Source organism: Haliotis rubra, unplaced genomic scaffold (assembly GCF_003918875.1).
Source record: "Haliotis rubra isolate DU_JTF1 unplaced genomic scaffold, ASM391887v1 Scf95, whole genome shotgun sequence".
In the NCBI taxonomy this organism is placed as follows: domain Eukaryota; kingdom Metazoa; phylum Mollusca; class Gastropoda; order Lepetellida; family Haliotidae; genus Haliotis; species Haliotis rubra.
Genome location: NW_025767690.1, coordinates 848,872 through 869,324, shown reverse-complemented (window position 1 = coordinate 869,324; position 20,453 = coordinate 848,872). Strand labels below are relative to the sequence as shown.

Genomic DNA, 20,453 nt, shown 5'->3' with positions numbered 1-20,453 from the left:
GGACAAATAACCCTTTCCTTTTGATACAGTGCACAACCTCTATAAGTTTCAACCCTCAGCGGTTTCCGATAAGAAATGATAATACATTCTTTTGCATATCCAATTCTAGCTAGGGTACTTGTGTCGTCTTGTCATATAACAGGTTTATAATATCGCGAATGTCCCATAAAATTGCTTTGTATATGAGTTGCGTTGCGGGACAATTAATAATTTATGACAAGGGGGGTAGGTGGGGTGGGGGTGATGATATATATGGAGTAGCCTGTACAATGTGAATGACCCCCACCAAAAAAACAAATAAATAATAATAATAAATTACGTACAAAGTTTGAAGCTTTTATTTTTAATTTTACTTTACGCACAAAATTGCTGACTCCGATACATGTGTACAAAGTTGATGACCCCCCTACCTCCCCAGAACAAAATGGGTGACCGCCCCAAAATAATAAAACAACAACCCCCCACTCCCAATAAGCCATAAATTATCAACGGACCCTCAGCGTGTTCACTTTTCAATTTTACCCAGCATTTATGCGTAATTCATCTTAGAGTAAACAAAACGTGTTTTCACGGAGTGTTCAGAAAATTTGTTTGGTTTATGAGTAGCGTAACGACAGGTGAGAATAGCTATAGATTTGAATCTAAACAGAGTATTTTGAACAAACATGCTACTTGAAATAAATAACCTGCAGCTAAGCATTTCGGTGGAAAGATGATTTACCACGGATTCGTCCTGGAATAAACCTACACTATTTTCAGTGAGGTGTCATCTGTAGATCTGGGTGTTGTTCTACGAAGCCAGTTTAAGATATGGGAGTCAATCGCTGAGTACAACGGCACCCTGATGGCGGTAAACGCAAAACGCTGAGTGCGCGCTATGACACCGTATCGCTTCTTCGGTCCCAGCCCGCACCCATGCCTCGACCAGGAATCACCCCTACTATAAAACTCGTTATGACGCTTTCTATTTTTAGGAATTGTGTAACACTAGAGTAATACTGCAGAGGTGCGTCTCTTGTCAGCGATCTTTAAGTGTAACACGTGGTGCTGTTTACGAGATACACTTACAAAGACATCCCACGCGTGGTTTTCAAGGCCATTTGTCATTTCGAACATATCCATAATAGTCTTGGATGAGTATAAGTTGTTTGGATTGTATACAAGCATTGGGGGATCCATGGTGTGTGTGTGGGAGTGAGTGAGTGAGTGAGTGAGATGTAAGAGAGAGAGAGAGAGATATTGTCGGGATACTGGGTGATGACGTATTGTTAATTTAGTTAAGTACTAAACATTGAGAAATGACATCGGAAAGTACAACATCTACGGATGAACAAACAAATAGCACCACACTCACAGACACAAGTTCACACAGATAAAGAGAGAGAGAGAGAGAGAGAGAGAGAGAGAGAGAGATCAGAGAGAGAGAGAGAGAGAGAGAGAGAGAGAGAGAGAGAGAGAGAGAGAGAGAGAGAGAGAGAGAGAGAGAGAGAGAGAGAGAGAGAGAGAGAGAGAGAGAGAGAGAGAGAGAGAGGGAGAGAGAGGCAGAGAGGAGAGACAGAGAGAGAGAGAGAGAGGGAGAGAGATTGCGGGTGAGAGAGAGAGAGATAGAGAGAGAGAGAGAGAGGAGAGAGAGAGAGAGCCAGAGCAATGACGTTGTACTCTTCTGAGAGACAGAGAGCAATAGCGTTGTACTCTTCTGGTTGTTTGAACTCTTCATTCCTTACAGTGTGAGTGAAGATCCGGACTAGAAGAGAGGCGACTAACGGGAACGGGTGGTCAGGCTCGCTGACGTGGTTGGCACACGTCATCGTATCCAAATCGCGTAGATCGATGCTCACGTTGTTGGTCACTGGATTGTCTGGTCCAGACCCGTCGACATATAGCTGGAATATTGCTGAGTGCGGCGTTCAACAACAAACCAGCCAACAACCATATGTGCCAATGTCAGGAATGGAACCCAGGCCTTTGGCGTGAACAGTGAAGGCTTTAATCACTAGGCTATGTCGCCGCATACTGTATACTGTTTCAAATGTTTTATTGAGATGCATATACAGACTCCATAAAACTCTCAACAGTCCCAAGTGACCAAGGTTTTGGAAGGCGTGGTGAAGTGAAATAGTGTGTAAGGGCGCGTTCTATATCATCCTACTGTTTTACTAAAGTACTGTCGGCAATAGAAAAAAACTGTTTTTTCACCTTTAGATCCACAATTTATGTAGTTAATATGTGAAAGTGTGAAATATCTGTGAAACTAAGTTTGGCCTAACTACAGTCTTGGTGGTAGGGAGATAGGAAACGTCAAAAAAAGGACTTTACTGAGGAGAGATTAGTGCAGAAATGAGCCATGTGGTTTCTTCTGAGTCCAAGTCGTCTTATTTGGAACAGACCTTGGCTGTATGCAAATTAGTGTGCAATGATATTGTATTACAAAGGACACTTTTTAAATGCCCATTTTGAAATTAGAATTAGCTTCATTAGAAACGAAAGCTGACGTACAAAATAACATTTTTACTTGTGAAACTCTTAAGGCTGTGGCTACCATGGAGTCTTACTACCACCAGAGACCATATAATTGATTATTATCTATTATATGGTCTCTGCTACCACTATAAAAACAAACAGACACGGGGGGTCGTCTCAAAAGCAAAACCAGATCGGGTGTCGCAGACGATGGCTGGGGTCGGGCTGCGGAATAGAGATATCAGCTGAGATAAGAAAATCCTTTAGGGGGATTAAACTGGGGAAGTAACAATTTACAAATAATATCCAGTCCTGTCAATCTTCGGGTGGCCATGCTACCTATATATTTTGAGTCATTTAATACGATGGCTGATTTAAGCCTTTCTATGGGTATCATACTGTTACATACCTCAACATAAATTTTATGAAACAAAGACACGTTAGATGTTAATCAATATTAGAGACATATCCTACACACAAGAAAACGCATAGACTATCTTTGAGATGACCCCTTGTGCCTGTAGGCAGCACGTGCATTTCATGCTCGGTGTGTCGATGGTCCGTCATCAGACCTGTCCGAGCGACCTAATTGTCATCTATAGTCTGATCTATTGTTTTAAGCAGCTATTCGTATTTTTTCTAAGTTTTGCCCGATTTTACCAGTAAACATGCTTAACTGGATATCCTATTACGCATCCCACTGAACGCCCAGTTAGTCCGATGTGGGTTATTTCGACATATGCTATTTGCAATTGTGTAAATTTAAGGGATACAGAGTAACAGCAACAGTGTTTTTTCTATTTCCGACAGTACTTTAAGTATCAAAACCTCCACGCGAAACTGAATGCATCTCATATCAATACCTTCCTATTGCTTAACTTTTGGTGAAATGATACAGTCTGCAGTTGTTTCAGTAGTAAAGTTGTGAATCGTGAATCAATTCCTGCAAAACAATACACAGTGTCTGTGTAATGTTCATAGGGTATTCAGCAATCATTCCTGATCTCAGTTGGGCACAGGGTTGCCCATAGTCTGTCTCACAGTCCCTGAACCACATTATTTTCCCTACTGCCAAGCCCTCTCTGCAGTGCTAAAGCCCTAAATAAAGCAAGTCTAGATTTCCTCAGGTTCTGAATCTCTGGTCTCCCTAGGGCTCCTTTTCAATATAAATGGGCTTGTTTGTTACTATCAAAATTATATATATTCAGAGACTAAGCCTTAGTCTAGGTTGCCCACTGTCTAAGGATCTGCAGTTTGCAGAATTGAGTTCCTTGGGCTCATCAGTAGGTTTACAGAACCACATTGTGCTTATGTGTCAGACCTGCACCAGTTGGGAATTCCCTCCCACATCAAACTGACATGCCCAGACAAAGCGGGAATACTATTAAAATAGGCATGAAACAGAATAGAAATCAATCCCAGAGGAGCTTGATAACCACAGAGCTACTTGACCAATCCATATACCAAGCTATCTGTTTGTAAACGGCCCCCTGCTCAGCTAAATTCTGTGTGACTTCGACCAGTAGTTAATCAAGGTTGGACCAGAAAATCCAGTAATAGACATCATAACCATCCACCGATCCTAGCAATCAGGATACAATGACAGCAATCAACCAAGTCAACCCGTCTGACCACCCGTGTCCATGCCGTTGCCTCTTACCACAACTATAAGCTGCTTGGGACCGTAGTCCTTGTTTACTGGTATATCAACTTAAGATGTATTCAGAAAAATCTAAAAATATTATGTTTGGAATGATCCAAAAGATTATTCACTAACATGGAACATGATATTTCAGATACATCTACAGCAATCAATATGGAAATAATCTCTGTTAATACCAAAATTACTGATTAAATAACCTATGGTTCTGTGAAGACGTTATCAGTGACGATTGGGTGATATTGTTACCGACTTAAAAGTCATCAAAAAATTACTTTATTTTTTAAAAAAATCCCGTAACAACACGGTAAACGAAACCATGTATTTTTTAGAATTAAAATAGCCCTGTTTGTTTTAACATCTTGCCTTTATGCTGCAATAAATTCACAAAATATGGTTGAACCTTCAACCTGGGCCAGCGTTTCTCAAAGCGATTGTAGCGCTACGACAGTCCTAAGTCTATGTTAAAGTATGGGAGTTACGATCATCGTAGCGCTACGATCGTTTTGAGGAACGGGACCCAGGTCCATTTCCTGTTACAGGATGCTGAGCACCTTATCCTCCAGTGATGCAGGCTACACATTCAAACGGTTCATGATTGCTTAAATATCATTTTATATGGTGACCACTGTAAAACATTTGACCAGGACACGGACATGACAAGTTCACCAACAGTCTATCAAGAGTTACAAGCCTTTGTTTGTAATCAATTGAATAGCTCATAAAATCCCTGAACAAGCTTGCTTGAGTACTACGTTGCCAAGTAACTGCAAATTCCATTTTAACTGTAAAGTGTAACATACCAAAACAATCTCAAAGGTAGTAGAAAGAAAAACAAAACGTGTTACAGAAATGCCCAGTATGCTATGGCTTTTCAATTTCAAATAAATGATGAAAAGTAAAAACATTTATATAATAAATGCAACACTTTGTGACAGTTCTGTGGCATGCCATGACTAATTCCTGACATACTGATGAAAAAGAAAAAGCAAGTACATTTTCAAAGAATTCCATTCTCTTGAAGTTGACAATGTGCTTCTGAGGGGAACTGTTTGGCACTTAGAAGACATCACAAACAAATCACATCTCATAATTGATTTATTACCACCTGATAGATATGTTGAGGTAACAACAGTCCCTACTTTCATGTATTGCTGAACTTTTGGATTTTGGACAAATACTATTTACACGACTAGTCTCTAAAAGTTAAGCATTTCATTACAAATACACTTTCATACTTTGTATTTTCTTCATCAAGTTCTTGTTATCCTCTCTTTCCTGAAAAAACCCAGAAGTTAATACAGTGGAAACCTGATATGTAATGGTTATTTGTGTCATGCACACATGGAACATACAATTGAAATGTATTATTAAATTGAACAAAACTAAATCCTCACTGGACAGACTGCAAGCACAGGTTGCAGTGGCTCCTCTGCCCTGCATTCCCCAATCCATACAAAACAGGGTTGTGTTGTGACATAGCGTGTACTGGAATCTCCATATGATACACAGGCGCTGTGTGCTGTGACCTGTTCGGCACTAGATTCATCACGTTGTCACTGGCCTATCAGACAGCACTTTTTCGAGCTATTAAGGCACTAGATTCAGTTGGTGACTTCATTTCAGATGCATCAAATATGAATTTGACAAAGTCCTCAAATTCCCTTAGGTCATACAGACATGAGGTACTGGGTACCTTCTCTGCCCTGGAATTCCCTTAGAACATACAAGCATGAGGTACTGGGGACCTACTCTGCCCCGGAATTCCCTTAGCACATACAAGCATGAGGTACTGGGGACCTACTCTGCCCTGGAATTCCCTTAGAACATACAAGCATGAGGTACTGGGGACCTACTATGCCCTGGAATTCCCTTTCTACACACAGGCATGAGGTACTAGGTACAGATTCTGCTCTGGAATTCCCTTAGTATAAGGGGACTGGGGACCTTCTCAAGACTGGGATTCCTTTGGATATACATCCATAAGGTGTTTGGGGCTGTCTCTGACCTGGAAGTCCTACACATTAATCAAGCATGAGGTACAGTTGATATATTCCACCTTAGAATCCCCACCTGTTGTAACTCTGCCTGTAGGATGACTCCGTGCCTCGCCTCCCCGCTGATGCGATTACGCTGGTACACCAGCAGCGTCCTGGAATACAAACACTACAGTGTACAGGCAAACTAACAGCGGGTTGCCTTCAAACTACTAGCCAGGGACCGAGAAGGCGTTTTAGTTAAAGCGGTATTGTTTACTTATCCGGTTTTAGTTAACAGACTCTAATAGTGATAATTAATGAAGAAATTTGCGGGACCAAAGAAAAGTGTTTTACTTATCCGGTATGTTTAGTTAAGCAGTCTTTACTTAGGCGGTTTCCACTGTATCTAGTATCAAATTGGATAGATCGGAGGCAAGGAGGTAACAACAGTCCCTACTTTCATGTATTGCTACGAACTTTTGGATTTTGGACAAATACCATTTACACGACTAGTCTCTAAAAAGTTAAGCATTTCATTACAAATACACTTTCATACTTTGTATTTTCTTCATCAAGTTCTTGTTATCTTCTCTTTCCTGAAAAACCCAGAAGTTAATACAGTGGAAGCCTGATAAGTTGGTTATTTGTGTCATGCACACATGGAACATACTATTGAAATGTATTATTAAATTGAACAAAACTAAATCCTCACTGGACAGACTGCAAGCACAGGTTGCAGGGCTCCTCTGCCCTGCATTCCCCAATCCATACAAAACAGGGTTGTGTTGTGACATAGCGTGTACTGGAATCTCCATATGATACACAAGGCTGTGTGCTTGTGACCTGTTCGGCACTAGATTCATCACGTTGTCACTGGTGCTATCAGACAGCACTTTTTCGAGCTATTAAGGCACTAGATTCAGTTGGTGACTTCATTTCAGATGCATCAAATATGAATTTGACAAAGTCCTCAAATTCCCTTAGGTCATACAGACATGAGGTACTGGGGTACCTTCTCTGCCCTGGAATTCCCTTAGAACATACAAGGCAAGAGGTACCAGGGGACTTACTCTGCCCCTGGAATTCCCTTTAGAACATACAAGCAAGAGGTACTGGGGACCTACTCTGCCCTGGAATTCCCTTTAGAACATACAAGCATGAGGTACTGGGGACCTACTATGCCCTGGAATTCCCTTTCTACACACAGGCATGAGGTACTAGGTACAGATTCTGCTCTGGAATTCCCTTAGTATAAGGGGACTGGGGACCTTCTCAAGACTGGGATTCCTTTGGATATACATCCATAAGGTGTTTGGGGCTGTCTCTGACCGGGAAGTCCTACACATTAATCAAGCATGAGGTACAGTTTATATATTCCACCTTAGAATCCCCACCTGTTGTAACTCTGCCTGTAGGATGACTCCGAGCCTCGCCTCCCCGCTGATGCGATTACGCTGGTACACCAGCAGCGTCCTGGAATACAAACACTACAGTGTACAGGCAAACTAACAACGGTTGCCTTCAAACTACTAGTATCTAGTATCAAATTGGATATTGGTCGGCAGATCGGATGATATTAAAGTCTGAATGAGGCTTAGATTTACACAATGCTTGCCTTCAAACTACTAGTATCTAGTATCGAATTGGATATTGGTCGGCAGATCTGATGATATTAAAGTCTAAATGAGGCTTAGATTTACACGCTACTACTTACAGAAGTATGAAGAAAAGGGGTATCACCACTGTGTCCGAGAGGCACCATGTGAAAACACTTTTCAGCCACTCCACATCTAAACTAGCAACGAAGTCGTTGTATGCTGATGTTGGCATGATACCAGTGCTAAATGGTCCAAAGCGTACTGTGGCGTTGTGAGTCCTGCCCAGATCTAATGTTGGACTGAAATGTGTAAATAACTATTATAAATGACAAGGATATCAATCACATAAATCACTGTAAGAATCTAAACAACCTACAGCAACAGAAGATATATTTGGACATGCTACATCTTTTTCCCCATCACATGAAAATATTTTGTAGGAATTCCCCCATCATGCACCATTATATTGTTTTTCACCCTTTATTTATAATTACATTGTTTTTCACTAATCACCCACAATAACTTTCTTTTTCAATGACATTGCACAGATACCTTAGTTATCCTACCCAGGGGTTGAAAATGCTTTCAAAACTCCACTGGACACAGGTGCTGGGTAAACTTTCAAAATCCACTTGACCAAACATTGATTTCACTTGACCACCATTAACAATTTGGTAGCAATTGCATTTTCATTTCATCATCAAAATACATATATCAAAATATTTCAGTAGTTTGGCACTACTGTACCACGATAAAGTTTATTGGATATTTACTTGACTGACCGGAGAAGTCCACTCGACCCGGGCGTCGGGCAATGGTATTTTTCAACGCACTCCCCTGCTACCTTCAAAGCGGGCAATGGTATTTTTCAACGTACCCCTGCTACCTTTCAAAGACCAACTCAGGCCACAGTTACCCAACCCTCCAATGACAACAAGCACATCAGTCACCCAACCTTCCAATGACAACAGGTACATCAGTTACCCTACCTTCCAATGACAACAGGCACATCAGTTACCCAACCTTCCAATGACAACAGGCACATCAGTTACCCTACCTTCCAATGACAACAGGTACATCAGTTACCCTACCTTCCAATGACAACAGGCACATCAGTTACCCAACCTTCCAATGACAACAGGCACATCAGTTACCATACCTTCCAATAACAACAGGCTCATCAGTTACCCCTTCCAACCTTCCAATGACAACAGGCACATCAGTTACCCTACCTTCAGTCAGTACAATAACAACAGGCATACCCTTCCAATGACAACAGGCACATCAGTTACCCTACCTTCCAATGACAACAGGCACATCAGTTACCCTACCTTCCAATGACAACAGGCACATCAGTTACCCTACCTTCCAATGACAACAGGCACATCAGTTACCATACCTTCCAATGACAACAGGCACATCAGTTACCATACCTTCCAATGACAACAGGCACATCAGTTACCCTAACCCAATTCCAATAACAACATCAGTCACCTTACCCTTCCAATGACAACAGGCACATCAGTTACCCTACCTTCCAATGACAACAGGCACATCAGTTACCCTACCTTCCAATGACAACAGGCACATCAGTCAGTTTACCCTACCTTCCAATGACAACAGGCACATCAGTTACCCTACCTTCCAATGACAACAGGCACATCAGTTACCCTACCTTCCAATGACAACAGGCACATCAGTTACCCTACCTTCCAATGACAACAGGCACATCAGTTACCCTACCTTCCAATGACAACAGGCACATCAGTTACCCTACCTTCCAATGACAACAGGCAACATCAGTTACCCCCTACCTTCCAATGACAACAGGCACATCAGTTACCCTACCTTCCAATGACAACAGGCATCAGTTACCCTACCTTCCAATGACAACAAGCACATCAGTTACCCAACCTTCCAATGACAACAGGCACATCAGTTACCATACCTTCCAATGACAACAGGCACATCAGTTACCCAACCTTCCAATGACAACAGGCACATCAGTTACCATACCTTCCAATGACAACAGGCACATCAGTTACCCTACCTTCCAATGACAACAGGCACATCAGTTACCCTACCTTCCAATGACAACAGGCACATCAGTTACCCTACCTTCCAATGACAACAGGCACATCAGTTACCCTACCTTCCAATGACAACAGGCACATCAGTTACCCTACCTTCCAATGACAACAGGCACATCAGTTACCCAACCTTCCAATGACAACAGGCACATCAGTTACCCTACCTTCCAATGACAACAGGACACATCAGTTACCCCAGCTGACCATCAGTTCCAATGACAACAGGCACATCAGTTACCCTACCTTCCAATGACAACAGGCACATCAGTTACCCTACCTTCCAATGACAACAGGCACATCAGTTACCCTACCTTCCAATGACAACAGGCACATCAGTTACCCTACCTTCCAATGACAACAGGCACATCAGTTACCCTACCTTCCAATGACAACAGGCACATCAGTTACCCTGCAGCTTCCAATGACAACAGGCACATCAGTTACCCTACCTTCCAGTGACAACAGGCACATCAGTTACCCTACCTTCCAACCCTGCAAGCTTCAACAGGCACATCAGTTACCCTACCTTCCAATGACAACAGGCACATCAGTTACCCTACCTTCCAATAACAACAGGCACATCAGTTACCCTACCTTCCAATGACAACAGGCACATCAGTTACCCTACCTTCCAATGACAACAGGCACATCAGTTACCCTACCTTCCAATAACAACAGGCACATCAGTTTACCTACCTTCACATCAGTTTACCCTACCTTCCAATGACAACAGGCACATCAGTTACCCTAATCCTTCCAATGACAACAGGCACATCAGTTACCCTACCTTCCAATGACAACAGGCACATCAGTTACCCTTCCAATGACAACAGGCACATCAGTTACCCTACCTTCCAATGACAACAGGCACATCAGTTACCCTACCTTCCAATGACAACAGGACAGCAGGTGCCCCAGTTACCCTACCTTCCAATGACAACAGGCACATCAGATACCCTTATCTTCCAGTAACAACAGGCACATCAGTTACCCTACCTTCCAATGACAACAGGCACATCAGTTATCCTACCTTCCAATAACAACAGGCACATCAGTTACCCTACCTTCCAGTCAGGTTCAGTTACCTACCTTCCAGTAACAACAGGCACATCAGTTACCCTACCTTCCAATGACAACAGGTGCATCAGTTACCCTACCTTCCAATGACAACAGGCACATCAGTTACCCTACCTTCCAATAACAACAGGCACATCAGTTACCCTACCTTCCAATGACAACAGGCACATCAGTTACCCTACCTTCCAATGACAACAGGCACATCAGTTACCCTACCTTCCAATGACAACAGGTGCATCAGTTACCCTACCTTCCAATGACAACAGGCACATCAGTTACCCTACCTTCCAATGACAACAGGCACATCAGTTACCCTACCTTCCAATAACAACAGGCATCAGTTACCCTACCTTCCAATGACAACAGGCACATCAGTTACCCTACCTTCCAATGACAACAGGCACATCAGTTACCCTATGACAACTTCCAGTTAACAACAGGCACATCAGTTACCCTACCTTCCAATGACAACAGGCACATCAGTTACCCTACCTTCCAATGACAACAGGCACATCAGTTACCCTACCTTCCAATGACAACAGGCACATCAGTTACCCTACCTTCCAATGACAACAGGCACATCAGTTACCCTACCTTCCAATGACAACAGGCACATCAGTTACCCTACCTTCCAGGCACATCAGTTACTCCTACCTTCCAACGACAACAGGCACATCAGTTCAGTTACCCTACCTTCCAATAACAACAGGCACATCAGTTACCCTACCTTCCAATAACAACAGGCACATCAGATACCCTACCTTCCAATGACAATGGCAACAGGAACAATGATACAGAGCAGTGAAAGGAGGAGAAAGGTCATGAAGAAGATGGTGTTGCGAGACTGTGCCCAGCGCTTGATTGGCGGCATGCCGGTGTGCTTAATAATGCCATACATGAGGAAGAAGAAGACCAGGTCGGACAGAGTCCCGATCAGAGGCAGGACGGGACAAGCCAGAGTACCAATCTGTAACAGACAGCCATAGACACTCAGAGCATCCAAGCAGAAACAATCCAATCGTACATTTCAAATTCAACATCAAGCAGATTTTAATCCCTTGAAAATCACATATACCAGACAGACAGATATATTTGGTAATTTAGGCCCTAGGCCCATAATTCATACATTTTGCAAAAGTATATACATTCTGAGTAAAGCAGAGTATAGTTTAGTATTAATTAATGTTATATTTACTCATTCCTAATATGGCGAACTTGTGAAAGATATTTACTCAAAGATTTTAAAATATGGACATAATTGTCTGATGACAACATTCGTATGAACGTTTCAGTTGTCAGTGGTTGAGTCAGATGATATGAAAAACAGTCAGTTCTTTAAACTGTGAATATTAATTACATTTGGATGACGAAAATAGTGAGTGAAGCAGTCATAAAATCTCTGTTTAAACATTTCCATGAATATGGATATACAGCCAAAGTCTTGAGATATACCATCTCCAACTGACATCAACAGCAGATATCACCAGGGCGATATCACAATTTACTGTTGCTATTTCATCATGTCATCAGGTATCATGACATCACAATCAAATGACAATACTAATCCTTCAGCCACTGAATAACTGTTTATTAACTAGAAGAAATGATTAAGGATGATAAATGGAATCTCACCCTTGTGTCTTTTGACATCAAATATTAAAATAGAAGCAGTAAACGTTTCCCAACTCATGTTGACATCTTTGAAATGAAAAGAGCGTTGCGTGAGATTCTCCGCATATTTCTTTGTGAAAATTCCACCATAAAATACATTTTAAATTTGGGCCATTTACAGTTCTTCAACATATAATTCAGTTTTCTTACATTTACAGAAAAAAGGATAGAGAAAAAGTAAAATCCAAGCTAAGAGTTCTATTACTTCCTGTACGTTCATGACAATAATGATATGTGTCCTTTTTGTGTCAGTTTATAAATCAGGCAACAGTTCTAAATGAAGTTTACCCAGATAAGAGCCTGTCTGTAGATGAGCACCAGGACAGATGAAGAGATGTTAAACTCAGATTTTTTCATAGTCCAGCAGTATCCAATGAACTGCAGCAGTACATTGGCAAGTGTCTATCAACAAAAATTCCACACAATGATGAAGTGATTCTCATCACATTGATTTCAAATATAGTTTGTTTGTAATCACAACATAATTTGATATATTTACTAAATTCCATTTTCTAGAAAATCCACTACAATTCAGGGTACGAATTGTGCCATGCCACTCACCAGTTATGTTCATTATAATGGGGTAGCCTATAGCTAGTGGTTAAAGCATTTGCTTGTCATACTGAAGGGTAGACATATTATAATCTCAATATGGATAGAGGTGCCATTTTAAGGCATGAAAATTAGCAAAATGAATATGGCCTTTTTATATTTATTTAAACCTGCTGACTCTAATGACATAAAAAGAAAAGAAAAAATATTACATGAAATAGCAAATATGAAACACATAATACAGTGTTTACTGCATTAAAGCGATGTAGACTGCCGTGGTCCCATCATATAACGTATCCCATTATAAATAAATATAAGTCTCTACTTCTGCATGCTGAACAGTCCGAAATCAGTGAATGTTGTTTGCTCCCCCAAATACAATGGCATCTAACTTACATGAATTATTGTGTCCATAATGACAAGCTTGTACATCTCCTGACCAATCACAGTCCCTGTACAATGGATGCTGCTGGCCTTACCAGGCTGGAATATACGAATATATCCACCTTAGACCAACTCTCTTCTTGTTATACACATGATATTGGTCAATAAGTTCTTTGTTGTTAAATGCCAGAATCAGCAACATTTCAACTGTATGATGGTTGCCTGTACATTGCATCTGATCCTGGATGACACAATCCAGTGATTGACATCATGAGCATAAATTCACCTCCTGGGATATGACAATATATGGATCAGCAAGTATGAGCTCCAATCCTGTTATTTGCATCTAAGGACAAGGATGGGTTGAAGAAGACCAAATCAAAACCAGATCTTCACAGAGAAACAATATGTAGGAGGCAAATTGTTTTTTTCAAAACAGCATCCAGTTATAGTTGCCTGCAGGTATATTATAAGGGTTGCAAGTCATATTCAATGTTGTTTAATACCATAAGTGAAGGAAGGTGTGGATGGTTCTAATACTATATGTTGTAACATGGTCTGTTTGATGTGGAGAACAGTAAGGCAGAAATGTAATCTTCAAACAATGTTAAAGAATGTCAATCTCAACATTTGGAACATTTCTGAGGTGTAAAATGTTTTTTTTTGCAAACAGTCCACAATGGCAAGTGAAGATGTAGATGCAGCTGCCAAAACAGAACCCAAGACCTGGTAAGATCAGTGTCAATTACACATAATATCTGACAATGAAGATCCAGGTAAGACTTGGTCTTCAGCAACCTAATGCTAATGTCGCAAGAGATCAGTTGGTCTGGCTTGTTGACTTGGTTGATGCATGTCATGGTATCCTAGTGGTGTAGATCGATGCTCATGATGTCAATCACTGGATAGTCTAGTCCAGACTTGATTATTTACAGACCGCTGTCACTTAGCTTGAATATTGAACAACAAACAAACAAACAAAACAAGTATAATTATGCATTTCAGCATTCTTTTGAACATTTTTCAAATGAGTGATCTTCTAACCTTGAGAAAACTATGTATTTTCTTAAGTTAGGCAAGATACAACAATAAGTAGAAGAAATGTTCACTGTATTGTATATATTGATGATATTCAAGGGATATTTGACTCACCTCATTCTTGTTTTGTGAATTTACCATGTTATACAAGGAGACAATGAGGGCAAAAAGATTGGCCATTCTTAGGGTGAAGATTCTCAAAAGGGTAACATTCAGTTCAATCCTTCCACTTGCATACTGCTCCATCTTTGGTAGCTGAAAACAAAATACCAAAGAAAAACTAGGGCTGGTTATTGCTAACAATATGCAGATCAGTAATGAATCAATAACCGACTATCATTGTAAAAACATCACACAACTCATGGGGGCAATAACGAAACACAATCAAAACATTGTGCAAACAGAACATGTACTGATTAATGATGATCGAGCATACTTCCTCTTGAGACATGATTGCAAGTACGTGGTTTACATTGCAGTTTTATGGTGCAGGAAACTGCATCTGTTGTTTAGATCTTCATTAACAAATACACCAATGAGAAACATTCTTTCTAAAGTTTAATTTGATGCTTCATTTTTTAAGAATATCGATTTGTCTCCCAAGCCCATCGATAATTGTTGATGCAATTGGAATCCATCAATTGACTGATTATTCGATCAATCTCTCCAGGACTAATGCAAATCAAAGCATTTGTAAATTGTTTTTCATGAAATGATTAACAGTATTCCCATCAAATCATGGCGACCCATGTTAAGGATGGAGGAGTGAGTGAGTGAGTAAGTTTAGTTTTATGCCGTACTCAGCAATATTCCAGCTAAATGACGGTGGTCTGTAAAAAATCAAGTCTGGACCAGAACAATCCAGTGATCAACAGCATGAGCAGCCTGAAGTGATGCAGGTCTTTGACCACTTCAGTGAAACTTCAAGGGTATGGTGCTAACACAGAAACACAACCAGGAAGAATTAGGATTCAAACCCATGATACTTGGTTTCTGACATGCTCAAGGGAGGCAACTCTGCATAGCAAATTGTCAAGACTTGTGACAACTGGACAACCCGTGCCCACAAAGCATGATTAGATATAACTAATTTCTTACTAATTAATATCTGTTTACTAAATACACTAAGGAAGAAAATCCTTCTAACGCTAGAAGTTCTTGTTGCATAACAGTTACATGTAGCCTCATTAAACAGTCCATATTCCAGTTCGCAATATCTTCCCCAATTATTACAAATGCTAATAACATGGCTCAGAACAAACTACCGTGACACAACTGTCTCCAGCCTACTGAGGACACCTGACTCCCAGTAACCAGCTGTAAATCAGACATTGTGCAGTTTATATATATTTCAATGATGTCACATTGATATCCCAAACTATGGGTTTTTACACATATCTAGGTCATTCGATAAGGTTGAAAGTAGCCATTTTGCTCTTATAACGTTTTTTATTTATTTCTAGCAAAATTATACATATTTTCAGAGACTGTAAACATTGGTCCAGCCAAGTCAAAGCTGTCATATTTCGTATAAACAAGTATCAAAATCATGTCCCTGGATTGAGCGAATACGGATTTTCGCTGACATAGCCGTATTCTAGCAATATCACAGCGGGTGACACCAAAAAAGGTCTTCACACATTGCACCCATGTGGTGAATTGAACCCGGTTCTTCAGCGTGATGAGCGAACATTTTAACCACTAGGCTACCCCCAGTGCCCCTAATGAGTGGAAAATCCAGAATATTAATGACAGCCAGTACATTAGAAATCCTTGTAGAGTGTTTACCTGATTGAGACAGAGCGGTACAATCATGTTGATGAGGCTGAATGAGATGGGAGTAATGTAGGTCTGGAAGCCAGGCAGATACTGGAACAACACAGTGATAATAGGAATTGCATCAATATCCTTTGCAGTGTTTTAAAACACATGGCAGAATAACCAAAACATATTGAAAAAAATTGACATTACAAGGTGTGAGTGAGTGAGTTTAGTTTACCCCGCACTCAGCAATATTCCAGCTATATGGTTGCAGTCTGTAAAAAATCGAGTCTGGACCAGACAAACCAGTGATCAACGGCATGAACATAGATCTACACATCTGGGATACAATAACATGTGTCAACAAGGACAGCGAGCCTGACCACCCGATACCGATAGTCGCCTCTTACAACAAGCATGGGTTACTGAAGATCAATTCTAACCCGGATCTTCATGGGTGATATTACAAGGAAAAGAAAACAAGCACTGATGGTAAACTGGGTATATTAAACATGGAGTCCCCCAATCCACAAGCCACATTTCCATTCCCTTTTCAGACACAGTACTTGTTAATTTATCCTGCGTTTTGCACACTTGTTACCTCTTGCAATCACTCATCTTACAAATTCCTTGATCCTAATCTAGTCTGTTGTGTCTATATGTGTTTGTTTGTTGTTTAACGCAACACTCAGCAATATTCCAGCTAAATGGCAGCAGTCTGTAAATAATTGGGTCTGGACAAAACAATCCTGCGATCAACAGCATGAGCATCAATCTGCGCGACTGGGATACAATGACATGTATCAACACCTGACCCCATAAGTCCCTCTTACAACAAGCATGGGTTGCTGAAGACCGAATCTTCACGAGTGTGTATATGTGTACATATGTATCTTGTTTGAATGTTATAGGACAGTGTATCTTACCTGCTCCACGCTGACACCATTGATGATGATGTGAAAGTCAGAGACGAAGTTGACAAAGATGACAAGGTAGACGATCCCTGTACAACCAGCTCCCACTAACACCCTGGGATAGACACAACGCTATCCAAATGCATTATCAGTATGTTTCCGTTCACATACCAAATGGTAATGCTCAAATCATACTTATCAGTCTTGATATCATTTAGCATTATAATAGAATAAACAACAAATTAAATCATATTTATGTCAGCAAAGTTAACCCTGGACGTCAACCTTTCAGCCTTCTCCTGAGATATGAAGGCCTTTTCAGGCAGATTAAAACTGAGAGTCTTCAATGAAAGAAAACTCAAAAACAAACAAAGATTTGTGGAAAATATTAATTTTTTCAGCATTCATAGATGAATAAGTAATTGATGATAGTGTCCTGTTAGTATTGTTTGTTTAAAGCAGCACACTGCATTGTTGTTTGTTTGTTGTTTAACGCCGCACTCAGCAATATTCCAGCTATATGGCAACAGTCGGTAAATAATCAAGTCTGAACCAGACAATTCGGTGATCAACAGCATAACCATCGATCTACTCAATTTGGATACTATGACATGTGTCAACCAAGTCAGTGAGCCTGACCACCCCTATCCAGACCAGTTCTAACCCGGATCTTCACGGGTCAGCAATATTCTACCTATATAAAGGCAACCTGTAGATAGTATATAAACCTGGAACAGTGACTGATGTCATGAGCATCGGGCCAAGGAAATAAAGTAATTGAGTCATGATGACATGCAATCAACCAAATAGATAACCTGAATAAATAAATTATAATGGTTTAACGGAAGGTCTGCTTATCTTATGACAATAACTGAAGTGTTTCTACTGCCTAGTAAACTTATATTCTACTGTGTCAGTATATAGCAAGGTTTTGTTAATCACTTGAAGTTCAATTGAACAGTAAACATTTCAAGTATAACATGAAAAAAACATCCTCAGTTGTCAAGTGAACATATCTGAATTTCACCAGTGATATCACCATCTGCATAAAAACTATCTCTAACTTTTCACACGCTCATTTGATGTCTAATTTTGGTCTATCAGCTATACATGATAAACATGAAGCTTCAGTAATGAATGGAGGCAGGGTATTTAAATTCAGAGTATTTTGAGTGTCACTGATTGGAGTGTTTAAAGTATCAATTAATAAATGACCGAGCAATTGAGTATGGTTTTACGTCACTTTTAGCAGTATTCCAGCAATATCATGGCGAGAGACACCAGAAATGGGCTTCACACATTGTACCCATGAAGCACTTTTCTGGTGTCCCCGGCCGTGATATTGCTGGAATATTGCTAAAGGCAGCGTAAAACAAACTCTCACTCATTTATTACTTAATACTTAAATAAATGAAAAAATATCACTATAGATTCACCATTTATTTTGTTGAATATCAAAATTCCGTGCGTATAGATTACCTACCTCTAATCAACTAAATGCTCGAGCCATCTTCCTCCCTATCATGCATTCTAACCATGGCAATGTCTACTAATTTAAACATTTCTGAGGCAGTGAATCATTGAGAAAGTATTGCTTTTTATGAATCTGTATAAATACAGCATCCACATTAAAGATACGAGTATCTACACATTGAGAATCATGATATGTGATGTCAGTTGTACTAATCACAACAGAATGAAGACATAATACACTCAGGGCTCCAGATATCCGTATCGGAGTATGTACGGATATAAAATAAGCACGATACTAGTGGTGGTCCGATTAATTAAAATAATCGAAGATTGGTCGCAGTGACTAAACGACCAAGCAATCGATCATGTTTTCTCATAACCGAACACAAACAATTCTGGAACACTTGGTTTCATAAACAATATTTTTCACAAGGTTGGTTTTGTCTGTTACATTTCATAAGCACTACAAGTTCGTTTCAAGTCATGATTGAATTTATCTTAAAGACTTCAAGAAATCTATGTTCCTGACATACTAGTCATCCTTTAAAGATGTGAATTTTGCCAAAAAATCCAAAAGAACTACATGTTTTTTCCTTATTTTTATGTGTATTAACAAATTTCATTAATGACGCTAACCAATTTTTTTCGATGATTGATCGGTTGTAATAAACCAATCATCAATTATGAGATTTTAACCAACACTACACGATACAGTAGGAAATAATTTAGAAAACGTAGCAGATATGCACCACAGCAATAGTGTATGGTCTTAGAATCATTTACAGATGTATTTATCTGAAATAGTATTGTTTCATTGTTCATTATTTACACAAGAGTAGCAATGTTGTGGTGCATATATGAAACGAAACTCAAGATTACTGATACTCCATTAAATTCCATTCAGTACTCTAAATGTACTCTTTTATTTGTTTCCACTACTCCTATATAGAACAAATAAGGAGTACGTACTCCTGATGTTGAAAACTTATCTGGAGCCCTGACACTGGATATTCAACAATGAAGAAAACCAAAGACACAAGTCTGGAACAGGAACATGAGAACTCACAACAGAACAGAGTAAACCCTTGACATATTTACAGTGTAATAAACCAAGCTATCATTCGCCTAGCATAAACTTTGCATTTCTCTCTCCGAGTCCAATTTTCAGGTCAAATCGGCAGCCTTAGCACCATACAAGTTATCCTACAAGGAAACGATGAGAGGGTGAGTGTATGTCACTTAATGCTCATGGATTTAGCTCGAGTCCTGTAATTGAGGGTCCCTGGGACTCACACTCTTAATTTTCAGGGGTCCTGGACTACAATATCATGATCCTAGACACTTAAATAATATCATTATGTTGTAATACTATGCAATACTATGTTGTAATTCAGTTATTCAGTTACTGCTATTTTATTGTGTATCATGATCATCATATTGTTACAGTAATTAAATTGCAAATAATACCATAACCTAGCTGGTAGTAGACTCAATGATAACTTATTGTCACTTGATTGGAATTTTTACAAAAAGTATTTGGATTTTTTTCTGGTCCCTGTGGATGTGCTAATAAATTTCGTTGCGTCCATTGTCAAGTTTTATGTGTATAGGATGCAGGAATTCATGTCCCATAAATCCCTGCTTAATGCTACAGTCAGCAATATTATAGCTATATCATAGTGGTGGCCTGTCAAAAGGGACAGGATTATCAAGGGTGTCAACTATTGTGTCTGGGACAGGTAACTTGGTAAGACGTGATACTGTCCAGCAGGGGATGGGTACCCGGGTGAGAAAAG

At 40.0% G+C, this 20,453-nt stretch overlaps 1 protein-coding gene across 1 annotated transcript in view; it reads right to left on the bottom strand.

The window, feature by feature from the left end:
• Positions 1–6,624: 6,624 nt before the first annotated feature.
• The window catches only part of LOC124264904 (transmembrane channel-like protein 7), a 63,255-nt gene continuing 49,426 nt past the window's right edge, over positions 6,625–20,453 (bottom strand). Inside the window, 11 exon segments of the mRNA XM_046699686.1 lie at positions 6,625–6,695; positions 7,494–7,572; positions 7,814–7,996; positions 11,626–11,831; positions 12,824–12,937; positions 13,484–13,570; positions 14,624–14,764; positions 16,298–16,378; positions 17,197–17,299; positions 19,756–19,814; positions 19,816–19,860. Coding sequence (XP_046555642.1) covers positions 6,636–6,695; positions 7,494–7,572; positions 7,814–7,996; positions 11,626–11,831; positions 12,824–12,937; positions 13,484–13,570; positions 14,624–14,764; positions 16,298–16,378; positions 17,197–17,299; positions 19,756–19,814; positions 19,816–19,860 — 1,158 coding nt within the window. The 3' untranslated portion in view covers positions 6,625–6,635.